Source organism: Rana temporaria, chromosome 4 (assembly GCF_905171775.1).
Source record: "Rana temporaria chromosome 4, aRanTem1.1, whole genome shotgun sequence".
Lineage (NCBI taxonomy): Eukaryota > Metazoa > Chordata > Amphibia > Anura > Ranidae > Rana > Rana temporaria.
The window spans coordinates 192328315-192352228 of record NC_053492.1 but is presented as its reverse complement, the minus strand read 5'-3'; the positions used below and the strand labels follow the sequence as shown (position 1 = coordinate 192352228).

The following is a 23914-nucleotide window of genomic DNA, read 5'->3' as shown; positions in this document are numbered from 1 at the left end:
GATAAAAATAAATATTAAAAATCATCTAGTCCATAGTAATGTGCAATCTTCTATATTAACGTGTAATCCGCAGGTTATCCAATTGTGAATAATCAATACTGATAATCTTGTGAAAACACCAAGTGTGCCCTCCACCGGTGATACTATGCGCTCCCCTCCCGGGATGATGCCAAATAGGCCTAGTTGCACCTTCCCCTTAGGGGTATATATCCAGAAGTCCTTAGGCTCCCATCAGTGGACTCCTGTTTTTTTAAACAATGTCCCCCATACACAACGGCAACATAAGGGTAAAGAAGAAACTAACATAGTATAGTTCTGTAAAAAACACAATTTATTAAAAGATGAACGTGTTTCCACTGACATTTGCGAATGCACTATCCCTGGTGCATGCAGGCAATGAGCTCTATACAAAGAGATACGGCCCCTGAAGTCAAATAATTATCTGCAAGTCCTTGGCCCTGCTTCTCTCAGGGGTAATCATATACTTCCTGGGTATGTGCGATGATGTCACAAGCTCTGCTCCGATGCATTTTGTCACTAACCACGTGACTTTATCAAAGGCGACCCCTGGTTAGTGACGAAACACGTCAGGGAGGTGCTTGTGAAGCCATTGCGCATACCCAGGAAGTATACAATTACCCATGAGGGAAGCTTGGCCGAGGAGTTGCAGATGATTCTTTGATGCAGTATACAGCGTATGGTCTGACAGGCTGTGACCACCCCACCACCCTCTGCAGCAATGCTAGCAGCACTCATACGTCTATTTCCAAAAGACAACCTCTGGATATGATGCTGAGCACATACACTCAAATTCTTTGGTCAACCATGGCGAAGGCCTGTTCTGAGTGGAACTTGTCCTGTTAAAGTGTTTGTAAACCCATACAGACCACTTTAACTTACAGGTAAGCCTAGATTGAGGCTTACCAGTAAGTGCAACAAATATCTCCTAAACCTACACAGTTTAGGAGATATTTGCAGAAAAGACTGCACCGATGTCTATGGCGCATGCGCGCCGTAGACAACGGTGCACTGAGCGTGCCATTAGTGAGGGTGATCGGGCCATCGACGGAGCCGCGATACCCGGAAGTAACTCGGTATCAATGGCGGCGGTGAGGAACGAGAGTCGCTTCGGGGGCTTCGATCTCAGGTAAGTAATTCATAATGAGCTAGTATGCTATGCATACTTGCTCATTATGCCTTTCTCTTCTAGAGGTTTGTTTTTAAAGAAATGCTTTAGAGTGTTTACGTCCTCTTTAAACCGCTGTAGGGTCTTGACCACCGTGCTACAGCTCAGTTTCAGGGTCTTGGCAATCTTCTTATAGTCTAGGACAGTGTTCCCCAACTCCAGTCCTCAAGGCACACCAACAGGTCATGTTTTCAGGCTTTCCATTATTTTGCACAGGTGATTTGATCAGTTTCACTGCCCTAGTAATTACCACAGCCGTTTCATCTGTGGGAAATCCTGAAAAGATGACCTGTTGGGGCGCCTTGAGGACTGGAGTTGAGAAACCCTGGTCTAGGACACCTTTATGTAGAGCAACAATTATTTTTTTCAGATCCTCAGAGAGTTCTTTGCCATGAGGTGCCATTTTGAATTTCCACTGACCAGTATGAGAGAGTGAGAGCGATAACAACAAATTTACCACACCTGCTTCCCATTCACACCTGTGACCATGTAACACTAACAAGGCACATGACTCTGGGAGGGAAAACATTTTACTTAGTTGTGTACTCACTTTTGTTGCCAGCGGTTTAGACAATAATGGCTGTGTGTTGAGTTATTTTGATGAGACAGCAAATATACACCGTTATACAAGCTGTACACTCACTACTTTACATTGTAGCAAAGTGTAATTTCTACAGTATTTTCGCATGAAAATTTATAATAAAATATTTACAAAAATGTGAGGAGTGTACTCACTTTTGTGAGATACTGTAAGTAGAGCACACTACTGGCCCCTTTCCCCAGTCACAATCTACCTGCATATAATAGAGAAGCACAGAGACCTGTAATGCCGTTACTTGGTCCAAAATAAAGTGTCTAATGAAAATTAAAGGTTTTATTTAAAGGGTAAGTTCACCTTCACAGAAAAATCTGTAAGGTGAACTTGTACAGGACCCCCTTCTCATCCCACCCCCCGGTCCCGCTGACCTGAAGCCCGGCAATCTCCCGCTATGAGACCTTGTATAGCCGCCTCACAGGTCCGGGGCTTGGAAATTCCATTGGCTTAATCTCCAAAGTATGTTTAGTAGCATTCTAATTGGTGCCAACCAATCAGAACCCGCGTTGCCTGTCCTGTCACAACGGGCGAAGAGGAGAGCAAGCCGTGGGGATTTCAGATCTCCTGACTGGTAAAGCTGCTATCCTATGCGTCAAAACGGACAATTGTCGGGCTCCAGGTTAGTGGGACCGGGTGCTGTAAAGGTGAAATTGCAATTTAAGCTAATTTATTAGCATTTTGACAATGGTCTCTGTTTGACCCCACACACACATCTAAGTGCCACCAGAATGAGCATTATCATCACCATTGTCAGTTAAAGTGGAACTTTACCCTAAAAGGGAAGTTCTGCTTTATGTTCTCATTCACCCTTCTTCTACACTTTTGGACATTAATTGGAGGGCAGTTATGGAAAAAGTACCCCCCCGGTACTTTGGGACTTCATGGGTGAACTCTTGTACACAGTATATTATAAAAATATGAAATGTATTAATATTTGGAGGTTAAAAAACATAGTGGTATGTTGCAGACATTCCTTTACTACTGCTATATGCACAATTCACCCCTAGGAATTCAGAAGAGCCACGAGGTAAATGTGCCACCCAAAACAATCCAGTAGCTCCTCCGGGGGTAGTTCTACACATGGAACATAGAAAATGGAGAGGATACTCCTAATGCAGCTTTAACATGGGCTGTCCATTGACTGATAATGAGTATCTTACAGTCATTGCTATCAATTAGGATCATCTATTTATAAGACTAGCGTTGATATCTTAGTAAGAGAATGGATAAATCAGAAGGGGAAAGTGTAGAAAAGAGGTAAAGGGGGTGAAGGTAGGGTGTCTCGTTTTGGCAGGGTTTATGACTCTTATTGTTTAGAATCCAAAGTCTGATGGAGACCGATCGTCTCCTAGCTTGTATCATGAGGGTAACTTGGCTCAGTTTTGGAGCCTTTTCTACAGATCCATTAGTGTTTCATAGGCGTTGGAGGCCTTTAAAGAAAACCACGGAGACCACGTTTTTTGGTATTTTTGAGCTTTACCTGTGGTTTGGGCTAGTGTGTCTTCCATGTAACAGGTTTATGATACCCTCCTCAGCCAATCTTGGATAGATGGGGGTCAGGTGCATTTCCAGAGGAGTTGTATTATGGACTTAGCAGCGTTCAATAAGTTAGGGATTGTTTATAACGTTTAAGAGGGAAATTAGTAATATGGAGCAGGCAAACCGCTGCAGTCAACTCAAGTCTGGTCTCTGTGATCTGCTTCACAACCCCCTTAACTGTGGTCCAGAAGGAGTTCAGTACCAGGCACTCCCACCATATATGTATGAGAGGGCATGTTTCCTTTCCACATCTCCAACAGATATCTGTGGTGTGGGGGTACCATGTTTTAAGTTTGTCTAGGGTGGCATACCAGTGTGTCAAGAGCTTGTATAATGTTTCTTATGTTTAATGCTAATGTAAAATTTGTATGAAAGTATGCATGCTGTTTTCCATTGATTGTCAGTAATGTCCATTTGCAAGGCGCGGGACCTGTCAAAATCTATCGTCAGTCGTAGCGTGTGAATTTTGTAATCAAGCATAAGTAATAGATGTTGCTCTATCACATTGGGACCCTCTAACGCAGACCGTTTCTAATTCTGTCATCTCCCTGGAGAAGGAAGGCCTCCTTGTCCCATTGTTGGCATAGTTACAAAGTTGGAACAGCACTGTATTCTTATAATGTGGACTTTAAATAATGTAAGAACTTTGGAATGCACCCATTAACCTTCATAGTGCACAGAACAGAAACGTGCTTAGTATTGTCTGTGTTCATCTGTTTTGTTTTTCTGTTGTTTATGATTGGAAAAGATCAAGAAACAAAAATGACATATCCTTTATTGTAGTATATAAGTGACACTGTCATGGATTATGCGTTGTGTCTTTGTCTAATGACATGTACTTGTAAATTTTGATCTTTTAATAAAAATGTCCTTATTATGAAATATGACAGAGTTGAGCACTGGATATGTATAAAGGGTAGTTGGATGTCAAGTAAGTCCAGACCTGTCAAGGTGTATTCTTCTAGATAATTTTATGAATTATTTAAGATGCTTATTGACCAGACCAGGGAGTGTTTTAACAATAGTTATTAGCAAACTCTGGCTCTGGAGTTTTGTGACCAGTGCTTGTCAGGAAACATTAGTCTCTTGAGTGCTCTGCTAGAAGTATTATGAGATGTCAATTTTTAGACATGGCTGAGAACGCATTTTAGGCTTACAGACCTCCTAAGTAATGTTTTCAGCCTGATCTGCTGATTGAACCTGATCTGTCTTAAGCTTTTTTTTGTAGTAGTAGGGCTGATATGAGATTTTAAATCTAATCGTCTGTCACTGACTTGCATTTTTTGAAGAAAAGATTGGGTACACTGTGTTCAGTATACCCTCCATTTTCTTTACTCAGTTTTAGTTCATTGGACCTCATTATTGTTTCCAGCATGTTAATAGGAGAGGGGAAAGACAGCATTTAAGTGGATTCAATTTCAACTTTAACATAAAATAATGTTATGTGAAAGTACAGTGATAAAAATGGTAAACTACATTGTAGACTATAGAGCACCTCCCCTGTGTTGATGATCATGAGTGAAGAGCGAGCTGTTCTGTGGTCCTTTTCTAAGATTACAACACTGCTCCTCCATAGATACAGTACAGTGTACGTTTGCATCCTGTGACAGGAAGTGTATTCCTGGCAGTCGACACATCTAAACCCAAGAACACCCTAAGTACATGTTCAACGAATGCAGGAAATACCAATTGAAATGCAATGTACCTGTCAGTGACGTACCTAGGGAGGCAAGAAACCATGAAGGGCCCCCACTGACCCCCGGACATGGCCTTTTCCTCCGAGGTCAGTGGCAGAACCTGGTCACAAGTGGGTGGCTGCATATAAAGGAACCGATTTCTCCATCCCCCCCCCCCCCCCCCGATTCTCCTCCTATTTCTTCCACAGGCTGCAGGAGGAAAATGATGGAGAGATTGATTCCTCTATGCCAGTGTTTCTCAATCTTTCCAGTCATGACACCCTTTAAGTATACCTCTAGGTGAATGGGGCTGCAAAGCAACCACTCCACAACTGTGTGCATTGCATGCAGTTGCAGCATAGTGATGAATCTGATGCATTTAGGGGGTTAAAACAGGAGGTCAGGAGGCAACCTATTGCCTCTTTACGAACTGTCAAATGCCTCTAAAAAAAAGCAATCTGAGCATGGATTGCTTTTCAGAGGAGCAACATTTTTTTGCTAGTACTATGAACAAATGGGGAAAAAAAAGTCAGTTCTGGTTGTACACATATAGGGAGTCATAAATAAAAGCGCATACATAAAATGTGCATACATACTGTACTACTTATAGCCTAGGCCATCTTTATGCAGAGCAACAATTCACAGATGCTCAATAGGGTTTAGGACTGGAGTCATGCTTGGCCACTCCATCACCTTTACCCTCAGCTTCTTTAGCAAGGCAGTGGTCGTCTTGGAGTTGTTTGGGGTCGTTATCATGTTGGGGATCATGCCCTGTTTCAGTATAAAATATTGAAATAAAGGATAAGGCGCTATGCATGTTCAAAAAAAATTAACCCAAAGAATATATGTACAATAACATCAAACATAAATGTGTACACTGGTAAAATAAATTGTGATCCCTAACACCAAATCGAAGTGCTCTGAGATAAAACTTCTAGTTCTTCCACCACAAGTGCTCAGTATAAAGGTGGCCACTCATCAGGGATGTTTGACCCCTTTTTCCAGGTCGGTCAAAAAGCGCTTTTGAAATACCAGATTCATTCCACTCCACTGCCCGCTCACAATGAACTATGATGTAAACAATGACTCCACAGGAGACATGGATAAAAGTCTCATAGTGTAGTCATTTTTAATAAAGTTAATAAAAACGTCAAACATAAAAAAAATCTGCGTATGTGAGTCAGCTAATCCTTTGGGGATGGTGTGTGTTCCATGTCTCGCTCTGGAGGGCAAAGCCTAGTATGGGATATCAAATTAGGACCCAGAAGTGATGGATCCATATGTTTTCGCCGTGATTGGCATCTTCAGTATGTCACAGTACATGTTGGCAGTCATGGTTCCCTCAATGAACTGTAGCTCCCCAGTGCCGGCAGTTCCAGACCATGACACTTTTTTTTTAAACGGCAGTCCTTTACCTTATCTCTTCCTGCCAGGTACTGCGCTGTAGGGGGAGACAAAGAGCACAGCGCACACTGCTTTCACTTTAGGTGTAATCAGTGTAACAAGCTCCCTGCAGTCGCCCTTGCCACTCCTCCGATCTAGGCATACAGGGAGCCATGGCGACTCTTATGATGACCCCCTGTACATCCACCCCTGGTCCTTGTCACTTTATCTGAGCTGCTGTGAAGAATATCTTCCTTCCTAGCTATGGTCTGTAAACTACCAATTGCCCCGGCTTCCATGTAATGAAGATGAAAATGTACAGATATGTTTGTATTCCATATCAGCAGAGCAATCTAATGTGTCAACCATAGGCGTGTGTCGAATGTGCCCAGGCACACCCTAATCACCCTATGCGCATTAGTGTTATCGCTCTGTGTAGCAGCAGGAACATGATAAAGATCTCCCTCTTATCGGCTCTGCCATAGGAAAAGTGTTTATGCTCTTCTCTTTCACTGTGCCAGCAGGGAGATCAATGTACCAGGGTCATATATATGTAGATACATACACATGCATGTGTGCTTGAGGCTTGAGCTTAAGGGTGCACACCCTAATGCTATAGGCTGTGCACACCTATGGTGTCAACCATGGCATGCCCCAAAGATACCATGTAGTAGCCACCCAGAAACAGGAAGTGTATTATTTGCATGATTACAGGGAGAAAATAAAACAAAGTTTGAATAATTAAAATAAATACAGCCACTACACCAAGGACAAGTAAGCTGCAAGTGCTTTATTCACAAAGAACTTGCCTGTAAAGTTGCGGCGGCGTAGCGTAAATCCTCCGGCGCAAGCCCGCCTAATTCAAATGATCCGGGTAGGGGGCGTGGATCATTTAAATTAGGCGCGTTCCCGCGCCGATCGTATTGCGCATGCGCCGTCCCTAAAATTTCCCAACGTGCATTGCGCGAAATTACGTCGCAAGGACGTCATTGGTTTCGACGTTAACGTAAATGGCGTCCAGCGCCATTCATGGACAACTTACGCAAACGTAAATTTTTAAATTTCGACGCAGGAACGACGGCCATACTTAAAGCGGTAGTTCACCCTCCTTCACCCCATTATTCCATTACTTTCGGCATCGTAGCGCGAGCTACGGTATGCCGGTCTTAAATTTTTAATCCCCGTACTCACTGTGCTATTGTTGATTGAAGAATCCGACTCCCGCGGGGAATGGGCGTGCCTATGGAGAGGGAGGATGATTGACGGCCGGCTCTGGCACGTCACGCTCCCCGAAGACAGCCGGAGTAGGTCTCAGCTATTCACAGCGCCTGCGCACAGGCTATGCGCAGGCGCCGTGAATAGCCAAGCCTATTTCGGCTATTTCCGGAGAAGCGTGACGTGCCAGGGCCGGCCGTCAATCACCTTCTCTCACCATAGGAACGCCCATTCCCCGGATTCTTCAATCAACGATAGCACAGTGAGTACGGGGATTAAAAATGTAGGACCGGCATACCGTAGCTCGCGCTACGATGCCGAAAGTAATGGAATAATAAAAAAAAACATTTTTTTTTTTTTTAACAGGGTGAACCCCCGCTTTAACATTGGTTGCCCCTCATATATCAGGGGCAACTTTACGCGTCGCAAATCTAACGTAAACGTCGTAACTTCACTGCGTCGACCGCGCGTACGTTCTGGAATTCGCGTATTGTGCTCATTTGCATACTCAGTCGGGAAAACGACAGAGGCGACACCTAGCGGCAAAAAAAAAAATTGCATTTAAGATCCGACAGCTTAAGAGCCTTACGCCTGTCGGATCTAATGGTTATCTATGCGTAACTGATTCTAAGAATCAGTCGCATAGATACGACGGCCCAGATTAGGACTTACGACGGCGTACATGGCGTTGCGCCGTCGTAAGCCTTTTCAGAATCTGGGCCTATGTGTTTTGCAGCGTTTTCAGTATTGCAGAAACACACTACAGTCCCTTTCACATGATTTCCTATGGGTCACATTCACATCTGTGCATGTCTTGGAAAGTATGCCCACAGAAGGTTGCATTTTTTGTTCCATAGACGTTGATAGAAACACAGCAGAAACGCATTAAAAACACAGTGCGTGCATTTTTTTTATGCATTTCCACTGCAATTTTTGCTGGGTTCTCCCACATGAGAACAGACACTTCTCAAAAATGTGAGCACATCAAAAACACATTAAAAAGCATCAAAACCATGCATCAAAAAACGCAACACACAACGGGAAAACACATCAACCGCTACCTGCACACACATCAACCGCTACATGCACAGGTGTGAACCTAGCCTCAAAGTGACCGCTTTATTTAGTGCAATTACCTTTATCTTATGCCCAAAGTAGCAGCAAGGTAAGATAAGTTTCTACTCTGAAATAAAAAAACAGCCCCCATCATCAAGAGGTGAAAATTACCGAAGAATTTCTTCTAAGAGTCTTTTGCAGCAAGCACATTTTTCATTAAATAAATTAATTGCAACAAGCTGCTTTTAAAAAAAAAATAGTTTTACCCCAATCACAGGCCTATGTTTTTAGGGGCTTGAAGTGGTTTCTATCCCCTGTCAGGGATTTATTGCTGTTTAGGACCCCAAAGGGGAGATCCCACCTCAGTTTTCCTAGTTTTGGTGTACTTTAAGCTTCTGAAATTGGGCAGCAATTGAACTCCTAAAATAAATCCTACAATGAATACTGAAATTACAGTGCTGTAGAAAATAACTACAGAATGACAGGTATCTCTTTTTTGGACTAAGCCTTTTCATCAAAATGACTGCTGAATCATTACTTGTCAAAACAAAACTTCAGTATGTTGTATATGCCAAATAAAATTTATTTATTTATTTTTTTGTATTTATATGACAATTTTTGGGATTGCCAGTTACAAAACATGTACGGTATGTTGTTTTAAAAAAGCTGATTTAAATGTAGGCCATTGAATTTGCACAACCTGCCAGGACATGGCAATAGGCTAATAAAGCAGAATGCATTGCCAACATTTAGGCTGTTTATACCTTTTAAAATGTTTTGTAGTAGTTTCCAGCATTAATATAAAAGTCCATTTATTTGTATTTGTCTTTTAGAACGATGTGATGACTGGGGAGTAGACACTGTAAAGCTGACCCAAGCATATGATGGGGAACCAGTTCGAATCAGATGCCCTTTGTTTGAAGACTACCTGAAACATAACTATAGTACGGCACATTCAGCTGGCCTCACGTTAATGTGGTATTTTACAGCCCAAGGAAAGGACCTTGAAGAGCCAATCAACATTCGTCTTCCAGACAACAGGATTAGCAAAGACAAGGATATACTCTGGTTTCGGCCAGCTGTTCTCAATGACACCGGAAATTACACTTGCATGCTGAGGTAGGTTATCACAGAAAAAAAAATGAATGCATTGTTCACTTGATTACTAATGTATATATGATGCCTAACCACTTCTAGTCCAAGGTTATATAATGTTTTTGTCACCAAAGATGTACGATGTTTTTCCTGCTGTGCCTTTTTTACTAAAAAAAGAAAGGTGTATACGGTATTTTAAGCTGAAGTTTATTCACACAAGGTAATAAGTCAGAGGAATGGCTCCTTACATTCCGTCATTCGGGTCAGAAAGCCTGAAGGCAAAAAACTCTGTTTTACTCTCTTTAGAAACCCCACAATGTTCTGTAAATCCTTTATCATCTTTAAATTCTGCATTAAAGGTTTATTTATTTTTCATACGTTGGGGAACACAGGGTGAAGTATTTCTGGCACATTGGATTATGCTAAGATTTGGCAAGCAAAGCTGTAAGACAGCCCAGTATAACTCCTCCCACTGTTTTGTTTATGTCCTAGAAGAACGGATGTCTTCTCTTCTCTTTGGGAGAAGCAAACTTATTCTGCTTTGTTTATCAAGATTGCTGCTGAGCCAGAGGGGGCTCACTTTGTAGCTCTTCAAATCTGCCAATCCTCATAGCCATCCTCGTGGCCATACCAGCACTCCCCCATAAACTTTTTATCTAATGTGGGAGTTGCAGAATGCTTTACATGTCCAGGGCTGCGGTGCAACAATTTGGTATAACTTTGTCCTTGAAGACTCCTTAGAGAATATGCCCACCTAGACTGTGAAGAATGTTGTGTTGGAGTATGTCCCCTGAATCCTGCCTGCCTCTGGGGTATCTACTTGGTTGGGACAACAGGGTTTCTGTGGCCCACCACTGCAGTAAGTCAAGACTTTGATTTTTAAGGAGATAGCCTGGTCTGGGCTTCTATGCTCCAGTCAGTCCTTAATTACATAACTTTAGAGCTCTGGCTGTGACACTTTTGAGCAAAGTAAGGGGACTAAGCGCCATTTTAAAAATGTAAAATATTTTCTCCTTAAATCTCTACCAATTCTGCTTCAGACCAGACCTCCTTTCAAGTTGTCACACTATGCTTGCCTGCACCATTTTCCAGTGCACATCCAGTCCTCTCATAATTTCTTTAGCCACACCACCACCTTACAAACGTTCACTTGGGGTTCCTACTGCCTTACAGTGACAAGGTCACAACTGGCATTACCCTTCCTGCTCCAGCAGTGTTTTGTAAGTATCCAGCCATCATGTGGGCCTTGCCAGCTTATGATCCACAAACCTTTCCAGGGTAGCTTGCAGTGTGCCTCCAGAAGGTGCTGAAACCTATAGCCCAAATAACTGTCCCCTGTCTGAGTCCACACACTATTCAAAGAGTGCCTTCCTTTAATTTTTTATCCAGGGGAGAATTCTCTGCTATTCAGTTGACAGGGAATAGTTCAGACATGTTGGCTGACTCACAATACAGGGGCCATAAGTGGGCACCTATGCCCTACCCTCCAGTATTTATCGCTGATTTCCCTGTGACTCTAGCTACTTCTACTCAATCAGCTGAGGATAAGGAGGAATGTACCCTATCCTTGTTAGATGAGTTGGTACACAAGGAGTCCGATTCTGTTCCCATAACTCCTAGGCTTAAAGATACTATTGCTGTCCTTATTGATACAGTACGCACCCCATGCCATAATTCCCCCTCCACCAAATAATTTGGAATAGTGCACAAAGCAAGGTCTGTAAAGACATGGGTAAGCACGTTTGGGGTGGAGGAACTGGCCTGCACAGAGAGTGGAGAAGGCGAGCCAGGCCTTCTCCACAAAATCCCAAGAAGATTTCTCTCTCCACAGTCTGGATGTGGTACACACTTTTCATTTCTATCTCTCAGCTACAGCTTCCTGTAGACAGTATGAATCTTTGTCATTCCTGAAGGTCCCAGTAGAGGACAGCCAACTTCTCATTTCACTATTTCTCCAGGTGGATTTGGCAGATCACCATTGAAACCTGTAGATAGTTCAACAGGGTTCCAACATTACCTGTCAAAGCACACTCCTCTAGAGTGTTTGTAGGTTTTTACCTGGTGGATGTTCAGACCTCATTGAATGCCAGCTTTGGTGTCCTTCAAGCAATCCTATAGGCCAGTGATGGAGTACCTTGACACCCCAGATGTTTTGGAACTACATTTCTCATGATACTCATGCACTCTGTAGTGTAATTGAGCATTATGGTAAATGTAGTTCCAAAACATCTGGGGTGCCAAGGTTTGCCATCACTGCTATAGGCTCTATTAAACCACCGCTGGTTACCTGTTTTTATTTCCTTTATCGTACATCACGGGACACAGAGCGGCATATTCATTACTATATGGGTTATATGGAGTACCTTCAGGTGATGGACACTGGCAATCTCAAACAGGAAATGCCCCTCCCTATATAACCCCCTCCCATAGGAGGAGTACCTCAGTTTTTACGCCAGTGTCTTAGGTGTTGGTCATGGTTTAGCTTGCCTCCGCATCCTTGGGATTAGGTGAGCTAACCGGTTCTGTCCAAAGGCCTCAGCGCTAAAGTGGTCAGTAACCGGACCCCAAACCCTTGGGGTATAGCCCATAATGCTTTTCTTTTTAGAGAGCTGGACCCTGGGCCCAGAACTTAGAAACCTTTGGGGGCCTAATGTTTCTGTTGCCAGAGTGCTATATGGGCCCAGGACAGTGGATCCTTCATAGGAACCCAGGGCCTGAAGGTCTAGACGCCCCACGGAGATGGGGGAAGATTGGGCCTCTTGCTTGGCAAAGTCCTGCGGCATGGAGCAGGTAAGTGAGGGGAAACTTGCGGAACTTGGTTCTTAGCAGGTTTTTCTGGGGGGTCACAGGGGACATGCCTAAAGTTATGCGCTGCATCTGGCAAAGTAAAGTCACATATCTTAATGATAGGATGGCTCTATGTGTTATTTCCCCATAAGAGGTGACCTCCCTGGTAGTATTGAAAAGCATTGAGTGGCTGTGTGTGTGTGTTCAAGAGAGCTGTGCTTACCTGCAAGCCTCCAGGCGATGCTGCATTGGTTCTTCCTCCTAGCCTGGATGACAGGCAAACGCTGGCCTCCTCGTGGGCTCCCTTACCCCCACCCCCCCCGTCGGCGGGCGCGCGCGCGTCCCCGTGTTATGGGCGCAATTTCGCGCCGTTAGCTGAGGGGGGAAGGGCGGGTCAGTTGGTTTAAGGAAGGGGCGGCCCTTCCTTTCGTTCCATCAGCTCAGTTTATGCTGGAACTGAGGAGGAAGAGACCAGAGCGGCAGCACGGGGCGCCGAGGACACACAGTGGCCAAAAAAGATATTACAGTCTTCATAAGACTGTCTTGAAGCCTAGAAATAGGCTGTTCTTTTCTATCTCAGCAGTTTTTTTTGGCAATACTACTAAGGGGGACAGAATGTTTTTTCTTTCTTGGGTTTGAAAAAAAAAAAAAAAAGAAAAGATCCATTAAAGGGAGAGAAGGCATTTTTTATCCCCCAAACGGGTTTTTGGGCAATAACTGTTTATAGTTCCAAACACCGATAAGTTAGCGGGCGTACCTCGGTATTGTACCATGGCATCCGGGTCAGAGGGTACAAGAGGTGGGGATTCCCCCAGAGAGTCTGAGGTCTCGGAAAAAATTATGCCGCTGCTTTCCCGAGAGGGAGCCTTGGGGCCATCGGGATCTGGGGCTGGAGCTGGCTCGGGTCAGTCCAACCCTAGGGTGGTCACGGACGAGGTATTGTCCACCTCTTTAAAGGAGATGGAAAAAAGAATGGAAAAAATGATAACCATGGCTCTGCGGGGCAGAAAACGGAATAGATCTCCGTCGCCCGAGCGTGGACCCTCTGAGGAGGAGGTCCTTTCCGCAGGGGAATTGGAAGACCTCTTGGACAAGGACCAAGCAGGTTCGGGGATCGAGGATCCGGATACAGGGGAGTCTGGGGCAGTCTCCCAAAGGGAGAGCTGGTGGGTTCAAGCCTTAACGGACTTGGTCCATAGTGCTTTCAACTTGCCAGTACCAGATCTCCAAGTATCGACTGTTTCAGCTTTGGGCTCACTAAGGGCGCCTCAAAACCACGCAGTTTTTCCGATCCATCCTCTGCTAGAGGAAGTTTTGTTCCAAGATTGGATCAAGCCAGATAGAATCTTTTTACCACCTAAAAGATTCTCTGCCTTATATCCTATGGAAGATAAATTTTCCAAGAGATGGGCAACCCCTGCGGTGGACGCAGCCATCTCATGTGTTAACAAATCTTTAACATGCCCTGTAGAAAACATACAGGTGTTCAAGGATCCGGTTGATAAACGCTTGGAAGCACTACTTAAAAACTCCTTCACTACTGCAGGGGCAGTAGTGCAGCCAGCTGTGGCTGCGATTGGGGTTGCACAAGCATTATCGGATCAAACTAAGCAGATGCTTAAACTTATTCCTGCCCAGCAGGCAGAAGAATTTTCGGATGTCCCTAGGGCCATACGCTTTACGGTAGATGCGATTAAGGATTCTATCCAGCAAGCGTCACGTTTATCGTTATCGCTTATCCATATGAGAAGACTCTTATGGTTAAAAAGCTGGGAGGCCGAGCCCCCATGCAAGAAGCTCCTGGTAGGGTTCCCCTTCCATGGAGGACGACTCTTCGGAGAAGACCTGGATAAATACATTCAGACCATTTCAAGCGGCAAAAGTACTCAACCAAGAAGAATTTTCAGGGGCCTGCGTTTAAACGACAGCACTCCCCTGGGCAGGGGCCCTCTAATGCCAAACAGTATCGACGGCCTCCTGCAAGATCAAACTTTAACTTCAACAGCAGATCGCAGGGACAGGCTGCTAGAGGCAAGAAGCAGTGGTTTCGCAAACCAGCAAAACCAGCCCCCAAGCCGACCTTATGAAGGGGCGCCCCCACCCACGAAGGTGGGGGGAAGGCTGCGTCTCTTTTCAGAGGTTTGGGAAGCCAGCATTCCCGACAAGTGGGTACGGTCTTCCGTGGCCACGGGCTACAAATTAGACTTCCTAAGGTTTCCTCCTCCTCATTTCCAGGAGTCAAGGATTCCAAACGATCCGGAGAAGGGAGCCGCATTAATGACGGCATTAAATCATCTACTCTCCCAGGAAGTAATAATAGAGGTACCAGTCCTAGAACAAGGGCTGGGTTTCTACTCCAACCTATTCATCGTCCCAAAGTCCAATGGAGATGTCAGGCCAATTTTGGACCTAAAGATGGTAAATGCATACCTAAAGGTCCGCTCATTTCGGATGGAATCCGTGCGGTCAGCAGCTGCCACACTCCAAAAGGACGACTTCATGGCTTCCATAGACATAAAGGATGCCTACCTTCATGTTCCAATTTATCAGCCACATCAAAGATATCTACGCTTTATGGTGGCTTCGCGTCATTTCCAGTTTGTGGCGCTTCCCTTTGGGTTGGCTACGGCCCCCCGGGTGTTCACGAAGGTCCTAGCCAAGCTAAGGATCCAAGGGGTCACGATCCTAGCGTACCTGGACGACCTCCTAGTCATAGATCACTCGTCTCCTGGCTTGGAACGAGCAGTGGCCCTCACGGTCCAATACCTCGAGAGGTTCGGCTGGGTCCTAAATCGAGAAAAGTCAGCATTCCAGCCCACAAGGCAGTTGGAATATCTCGGCATGAGGTTAGACACAGAACAACAAAGGGTGTTTCTACCTCTGATGAAGGTCAAAGCCATCAAGGAATTAATCCTACTGGTTCTAAGCAAAAAGGAACCGACTATTCGCCTATGTATGCGGTTACTAGGCAAGATGGTGGCCACATTCGAGGCGGTACCGTACGCCCAGAGCCACACTCGCATCCTGCAGGCAGCCATCCTGTCAGCATGGAGCAGGAGGCCACAGGCCTTGGATATCCCTTTGCCGCTCTCATCAAGAGTCCGACAAAGTCTGTGTTGGTGGTTAGACCCTCAGAATCTAGTGAAGGGGAAGTCTTTCAGCCCAGTGGCTTGGAAGATAGTAACCACAGACGCCAGCCTGACGGGCTGGGGAGCAATTTTGGATGGTTGCACTCGCCAGGGTACTTGGGCAAAGCCAGAGAGGCAGTTGCCCATCAACATCTTGGAGCTCAGAGCTGCTCGACTAGCCCTCAGGGCTTGGACGTCCAAATTGCAGGGGTTCCCGGTGAGAATTCAATCAGACTATGCCACGGCCGTGGCATACATAAATCACCAAGGGGGAACCGAGAGTCAAGCCGCTCAGAGAGAGGTGAGCTTGATTCTCCTATGGGCAGAGGCTCATGTGCCCTGCATATCGGCAATATTCATTCCAGGAGTGGACAACCTTCAGGCGGACTTCTTAAGTGGCCAGACTCTGTTGCCGGGGGAATGGTCTCTACATCCACAAATCTTTCAAGCACTCTGCCAAAGATGGGGAGTGCCGGACGTGGATGTCATGGCATCGAGACTCAACAAGAAGCTAGACAGGTTCTTTCATGCTTTTCCCCCGCTCCAGTTACTACCCCGCCTGCTGCGCAGGATCAGGGTGGAGCACATACCAGTCATCCTGGTAGCTCCAGCATGGCCCAGAAGGGCATGGTATTCACTAATCCTAAAGATGGTAGTGGGAGACCCTTGGACTCTTCCTCTACGGCCAGACCTGCTATCGCAAGGTCCGATCCTCCACCCTGCCTTACGGCATCTAAATTTGACGGCCTGGAGGCTGAATCCCTGATTCTCAGGGGTAGAGGTCTGTCTCAGAAAGTAATCTCTACCCTAATCAGAGCCAGTAAACCGGTCTCTAGGGTGATTTACTACAGGGTCTGGAAGGCCTATGTAGGCTGGTGTGAGTCCAAGCGATGGCTTTCTCGCAAATTTACCATCGATAGAGTATTAAGTTTTCTCCAGCTCGGAGTGGATAAAGGACTGGCATTAAGCACAATAAAGGGACAGATTTCAGCTTTGTCAGTGTGGTTTCAGCGGCCGCTGGCCACCCACTCGCTAGTTAAGACCTTCATTCAAGGGGTCTTACGTATTAATCCTCCAGTTAAATCCCCGCTTTGTCCGTGGGATTTAAATCTTGTTCTGTCAAGTTTACAGAAACAACCTTTTGAGCCGTTGGCTAAAATTCCTTTGGTTCTACTGACAAGGAAGTTAGTATTTTTGGTCGCCATAGTTTCCGCCAGAAGAGTATCGGAACTGGCAGCCTTATCCTGTAAGGAACCATATCTTATTTTACATAAGGACAAGGTCGTTCTCCGCCCTCATCCTTCCTTCCTACCAAAGGTTATATCCAGTTTTCATCTAAACCAGGATTTGGTATTACCATCCTTCTTTCCTAAACCTACTTCCAGAAAGGAAGGGTTGCTGCATACCTTGGATATTGTCAGGGCCATGAAGGCCTATCTTAAAGCTACAGAGAAGATCCGGAAAACAGATGTGTTGTTCATTTTACCGGATGGGCCCAAGAAGGGGCAGGCAGCTGCAAAATCCACCATCTCAAGGTGGATTAAGCAGTTAATCACTCAGGCCTACGGCTTGAAGGGGTTGCCTCCTCCGTTATCATTAAAGGCTCATTCTACTAGGGCCATGGGCGCCTCCTGGGCAGCACACCACCAGATCTCTATGGCTCAAGTTTGCAAGGCGGCAACCTGGTCTTCTGTCCACACGTTTACAAAATTCTACCAGTTGGACGTAAGAAGGAATACTGATACAGCCTTTGGGCAGGCAGTACTGCAGGCTGCAGTTTGAGACCCTCGGATTCCGGGGGCTCCCCTTTTTGAGTTAAATTTCAAATTTAAAATTATTTTTCTCAACTAAGTTGGATTTATTATGATTTGAGTATATCTCTAAATTAAATCCTTTTGTCTTGGAGATGTTCTCCCTCCCCTCATTGTAAGCATTGCTTTGGGACATCCCATATAGTAATGAATATGCCGCTCTGTGTCCCGTGATGTACGATAAAGAAAAATAGATTTTTAATACAGCTTACCTGTAAAATCTTTTTCTTGGAGTACATCACGGGACACAGAGCTCCCACCCCTCTTTTGGGGACCATTTTGGGAGGCATACTGCTTGCTACAAAACTGAGGTACTCCTCCTATGGGAGGGGGTTATATAGGAAGGGGCATTTCCTGTTTGAGATTGCCAGTGTCCATCACCTGAAGGTACTCCATATAACCCATATAGTAATGAATATGCCGCTCTGTGTCCCGTGATGTACTCCAAGAAAAAGATTTTACAGGTAAGCTGTATTAAAAATCTCTTTTTTGGGTCTGTTATCATTTTGTTTGCTGTGTTGCCCAACCATTAGTTTGACTGTTTTTGGATGTCCCAATGTAGCAGAATTACTTTACCTTGTGACCTTTAATGTATGATTAAGAAAACGGGAAAATCCCTTTCTTGAAGTACAATAAAGTGGTTGTGAACCCTTACATATACCTAGTGAAGTCACTGGCCTCAGGTGATACACAGAAGAAACAAATCCTCCTACATAGGTTGTACCAGTTTACCTGCAGTCCAGAATTTATAACGCTTGTCTGGTCAAAAAAAAGAGGGTGAAGTGCTGAAATTACAGTCTGCAGAGCTATCTCAGTGGGGAGAGCTGAGTGGAGGGAAGCCCCCACCCCTCTTCACACAGCACACAGGAACAGAGCTGAGGCTGTCAATCAGCTGGAGGTCCCTCCCCATCACCATTTTTCTCTTGGTGTCAGGAAAACTTTTCAGATGGGATTCATTCATGCAGATAGCAGAGAAATGAAATGAAGCAGCAGGCAGAAATTGCTCTTAATTGAGACAAGCGTACACACTATACTTGGATATGCTTTGTTTATATTTCAAGTCTGAGGTTTAAGACCACTTTAAGGGACACTGGTCCATCTCCTTTGTTCTTATGCTCTTCTACTCCTACTGTGTCTTTTCCACCAAATTGGAGCATTATGGGAAAGAGAGGGGTTATACTGTGCTTGCTTACAGCTTGTTTGCCAGTTTCCAATCTCCTGAAGATAGCGGCATAACCCAAAGTACCTGAATTGCTTTACCCTGAGTTCCTTAATGTACAATAAGTCAAATATCAAAAAAAGATATAAAACATACTGTACATTTAAAAACACATACACTTTTAAAAACACTTTATAAAAAAACAAAAACTGGCCGCAAATCACTAGTTTTCCTTTAATGCAATACCAACAGATTAACACGTGGAAAAATTAGATGGCATATGTTCATCTATCATTCAGAACCTGTAGTGGTACATAATGGAAATAATCTTGTGTTGTACGTTGTACCATCAAATATGTTACATAGACATACACTGTGTATATATATATATATATATATATATATATATATATATATATATATATATATATATATATATATATATATATATATATAGACATACACTGTGTATATATATATATATATATAAACAAATTTGATAAGTATCAGCTAGTTTCCTCATGTTAATTGTTTGGACAAAAAATGTGCATTCTTTTTTTACCCTGACAAATCATTTTAATAACTTAGTAAAGTAACTGGTGTGGTGGAAGAGGAAAAGCCGAGAAATGTAAGATTTAAAGGTCTTGAGACATTTGGCCTCATATTACTTTACAGTAAATTTAGCCCACAGCCAGTGTTCCCTTCCAAGCAGTAATTTTAGTTGCATCCTAAAATTCTCAGCCTTGTCATCGTGCTCTGCTGTAGAGCAATCTGGAGCTGGAGGATCACCAGCGATTCCCCAAGCTAGCAAGAATTTTATAACTTTGTAATATAGTACCAAATAAATTATGTCTGTGCATATGGATATTAAACGTACCTCATTAAATTTAGTATGAGAGCAAAACCGAAATTTTTCATGTTGCAATGTGTATCTAGACCAGAAACCCTTTCTCTATTCACATGCCTATCTTGGTGGTCCTTGTGATTTTTACAAAAACTGCTTCCAAATACAAACTGTTTAACTTGTATATAAACAGCTCCCTAGTTCATAATCCATAAACAGAAACTGTGCTCCAGCCTGTTTCAAGGAACTCAGTTATTCCCTGGTTGGGTACCGCCGCCGCTGTCTTTCTTTCAGTATAGAAAGATTGCACCTCAAGGTCAACTCTGTCCTTTCTGTGGCAGTTATGATGGTTTTTTTCCGCATCAGCAGCCAGGAGTAGAGGTTTGAGTTGGAAATGAGGGGTTAACTTTTGATATTTGACAAAATCCAAATTTTCATATACTTTACAATGCCATTTAGTCTTCTTAGGCTGCAGTTTTTGTGGAAGGGAGGTCTTTTTGTATTTATTTTTTTGAAACAGTCGACAGAGAATACTATGTAGTGTGGAGAGGAACGCGGCCATGTAAATGAGCCAGAACGATGCTTGGAGAGCAGACACAGGACGGCGTCGGACTGTGATGTCACAACTATGTGACACATTTCAGAGCTAGCATTCCATTGGTGAAAGAATAGCCGCGCTCCTTTGTCAAGCATCTTTTATTTTTTGTTGTTTTTATTTTCTAAAAAAAAAAAAAGACATTGTCAGATACCCCAAACTACATGTACAGTGGGGAAAATAATTATTTGATCCGTTGCAGATTTTGTAAGTTTGCCCACTTACAAAGCAATGAAGGGTCTATAATTTTTATCATAGGTGAATTTTAAATGATAGAGACAGAATATCAACCAAAAACCCAGAAAAAACACATGATACCAATGTTATAAATTAAGCTGCAGTTCAGTTAGTAGAATAAGTATTGAAGTATAAGAAAAACATGACTTGGTACTTGGTGGAGAAACTATTGTTGGCAAACACAGAGGTTGGACATTTCTATTAGTTGTAGTTTCTTGTAGTTGTTTACCAGGTTTGCACACATTGATTGGAGGGATCTTGGTCCACTCTTCGTTTACAGATCTTCTCTAAACTCTTAAAGGGGTTGTAAAGGTTAAAAAAAAATGTCCCTAAATAGCTTCCTTTACCTTAGTGCAGTCCTCCTTCACTTACCTCATCCTTCCATTTTGCTTTTAAATGTCCTTATTTCTTCTGAGAAATCCTCACTTCCTGTTGTTCTGTCTGTAACTCCACACAGTAATGTGAGGCTTTCTCCCTGGTGTGGAGAAAGCCTCTTGAGGGGGCAAGCAGGAGTGTCAGAACGCCCACTAACACACAGCTCCTTTCTCTATCAGCAAAGTAGAGAGTGTCCTGACTTGCTTGCTCGCCCCCTCCCCCCTCAAGAGGCTTTCTCCACACCAGGGAGAAAGCCTCACATTACTGTGTGTAGTTACAGACAGAACAACAGGAAATTAGGATTTCTCAGAAGAAATAAGGACATTTAAAAGCTAGATCGAAGGATGAGGTAAGTAAGGGAGGACTGCACTAAGGTAAAGGAAGCTATTTAGGGAAAACATTTTTTAACCTTTACAACCCCTTTAAGGTTTCTTGGCTGTTGCTTGGCAACTTGAAGTTTCAGCTCCCTCCCATACATTTTCTATAGGGTTAAGGTCTGGAGACTGTGCTTTCTCTTGGGGCACTCCTTTGGTGCCTTAGCAGTATGTTTTGGGTCATTGTCATGCTGGAAGACCCATCCATGACCCATCTACAGTGTTCTGACTGAGAGAAGAAGTTATCATCCAAGATTTTACAATATATGGGCCTGTCCATTTGGGCCCTCAATATAGCAAAGTTAGCCTGTACCTTTAGAAGAGAAACAGCCGTAAAGCATAATGTTTCCATCTCCATGCTTGACTGTAGGTAAGGTGTTCTTAGGGTCATAGTCATAATTTCTCTTCCTCCAAACATGGCGAGTCGATGTAGCGCCAAAGAGCTCAATTTTGGTCTCATCCGACCACAGCACTTTCTCCCAATACTTCTCTGAATCGTTTAGATGTTCATTGGCAAACTTCAGATGGGCTTGTGCCTTCTTGAGGAGGGGAACCTTGTGGGCACTCCAGGACATCAATCCATGATGGTACATTGTGTTATCAGAGGTTTGTTTGGTAAACGTGGTCTCAACTGTCTTGAGATCATTTACAACCTTGTCCCGTGTAGTTCTGGGCTGATCCCTCACTTTTCTCATGTAAAATGGGGGGTGTGAACACTATTTAGTTGTGGCAGCTGCTGTTTATTATTTTTATTTATTTCATTTATTTATTTAGAGTATTAGGCCCTTTATAGTGTGGATTGTGCATTAGTTCCCCCTGTTTTATTATCACTTTTCTCATGATCATCCATACCCCATGAGGCGAACTCTTGCATGGAGCTCCAGACCGAGGGCGATTGATAGTTATTTTGTATTTTTCATTTGCAAATAATTGCTCCAATAGTTGTATCCTCACCAAGCGTCTTGCTTATGGTCTTGTAGGCCATTCCAGCCTTGTGTAGGTCTACAATCTTGTCCCTGACGTCCTTTGACCGCTCTTGGTCTTTCCCATGATGATGAGGTTTAAATGGAAGAAAGAGATTCTATGGACAGGTGTCTTTTATACACATAACATGTTGTCATTAGGAGCACCTTCTTAAATTGACAGGACTAATCTGTGTACCACATGAGCACATACTGTAGCCAGTGTGTGAGAGCAAGAATTATTGTTGGTTGGTTGGTAGGGAATCAAATACTACTTTTACTCACTGAACTGCAACTCAATTTATAACATTTGTATTGTGTGATTTTTCTGGATTTTTGGTTGATATTCTGTCTTTATCATTTACAATACACCCATGATAAAAAATGATAGACCCTTCATTTCTTTGTAAGTGAGCAAACTTACAAAATCTGCAGGGGATGAAATAATTATTTTCCCCACTGTGTACTGTATACTAAAACGTTGTTGCCATTAAATATAACAGGTTTTATGTTCAGTTGTCCCCTTCCACCACTTATTGGCTATTAACAATGTCATATATTTTATCCCTAGTACACATTGTACACTATAATATACTATATTTCAGTTGTGTTCCTGAAGAAGCGGAATATAATAACCATGAAACACATTGAAGATCTCCTTTCCATGGAATAAATGTGTGAAAATCTAGTTTGTACTATATGACCTTGTTAAGAGCCAATATGTGTTGTAAGAAGATATCTGTACAACTGAACATACACATTTTTCTATTTGATGGCAACACAGTTTTAACATATTTTAATATGACACTAATATAATTGTACAATCATATAAGATGTGTGTTTAGCTTTTTAGGGTATCTGAAAAGTCCTTTATTTTTCAAAAATATTCCACAGATGTACAGCTTCCCAATTATCTTTCACTTTAGGCCCCGTACACACGACCAAACATGTATGCTGAAACTGGTCCGCGGACCAGTTTCAGCATACATGTTCGGTCGTGTGTAGGCGCGAGCGGGGCGAATTCCAGCAAACATTTGCCCGCCGGGCCTTTTCCCAGCAGACAAATATTCCTGGACGTGTTTTAAAACCGTCCGCTGGAATCCTGCCCGCTCGGACATGTACGGTCGTCAGTACAGACCTACCGTACATGTCCGAGCGCCCGCCGTCCCTCGCATGCGTCGAATGACTTCGACGCATGCGTGGAAGCCTTTAAATGGCAGGCCCGCCCACGTCGCCGCGTCATCATCGCGGCGACGATGCGGCGACGACGCGGACACACCCCGCGTAATGTTTACGCGCGGACTTCTGTACGATGGTTAGTACAACCATCGTACAGAAGCCCTCTGGCAGGCATGTACGGTGAAAACGGTCCGACGGACCGGTTTCACCGTACATGTTTGCTCGTTAGTACCCGGCCTTAGAGATAATCTGTTATGATTGACATCATCTTCTGACTGGTAGGAGGCTGATGGAGTTATCTAATGTGGCATTCTCATGAGAAATAAGCAACTAGCATGTGATTTTAACTTTCCAGAAACATCACAGATCTGTAGTAGCATTTATAGAAAAGTTGTCAATAAATTGGCTTCAGTAGATTCAGTCACTTATAAAGAAAAATGATGTCAGTAAGACCTTAACCCTTTCTAAATTGCATACCTAAACACATTTTTCCCCTTAAAATAAGCTAATGTTAGAAATGTTCAAAAATGTTATTACCCTATGTATTAAATGTATCATGTGCCATACATACTAAGGAGTGAAAAAATAATGTCTCACATCTGTTACTAGCCTGTTTATTTGGCGATTATGTTGTCATTACACGATACAAATCATTGGTAAGACCTTATCTGGAATATACAGTTCAGTCTTGGACACCAGTTCTCAAAAAGAATATCCT

The 23914-nt window shown here is 43.6% G+C and overlaps 1 protein-coding gene across 4 annotated transcripts in view; it reads left to right on the top strand.

Annotated features, from left to right (window-relative positions):
- Positions 1–23914, top strand: part of LOC120936855 (interleukin 1 receptor accessory protein) — a 319849-nt gene that overhangs the window by 199521 nt on the left and 96414 nt on the right. For all 4 annotated transcript variants that reach the window (XM_040349569.1, XM_040349568.1, XM_040349571.1 and 1 more), the window contains one exon: positions 9484–9769. In XM_040349569.1, coding sequence (XP_040205503.1) covers positions 9484–9769 — 286 coding nt within the window. The remainder of the gene's footprint in view (positions 1–9483; positions 9770–23914) is intronic.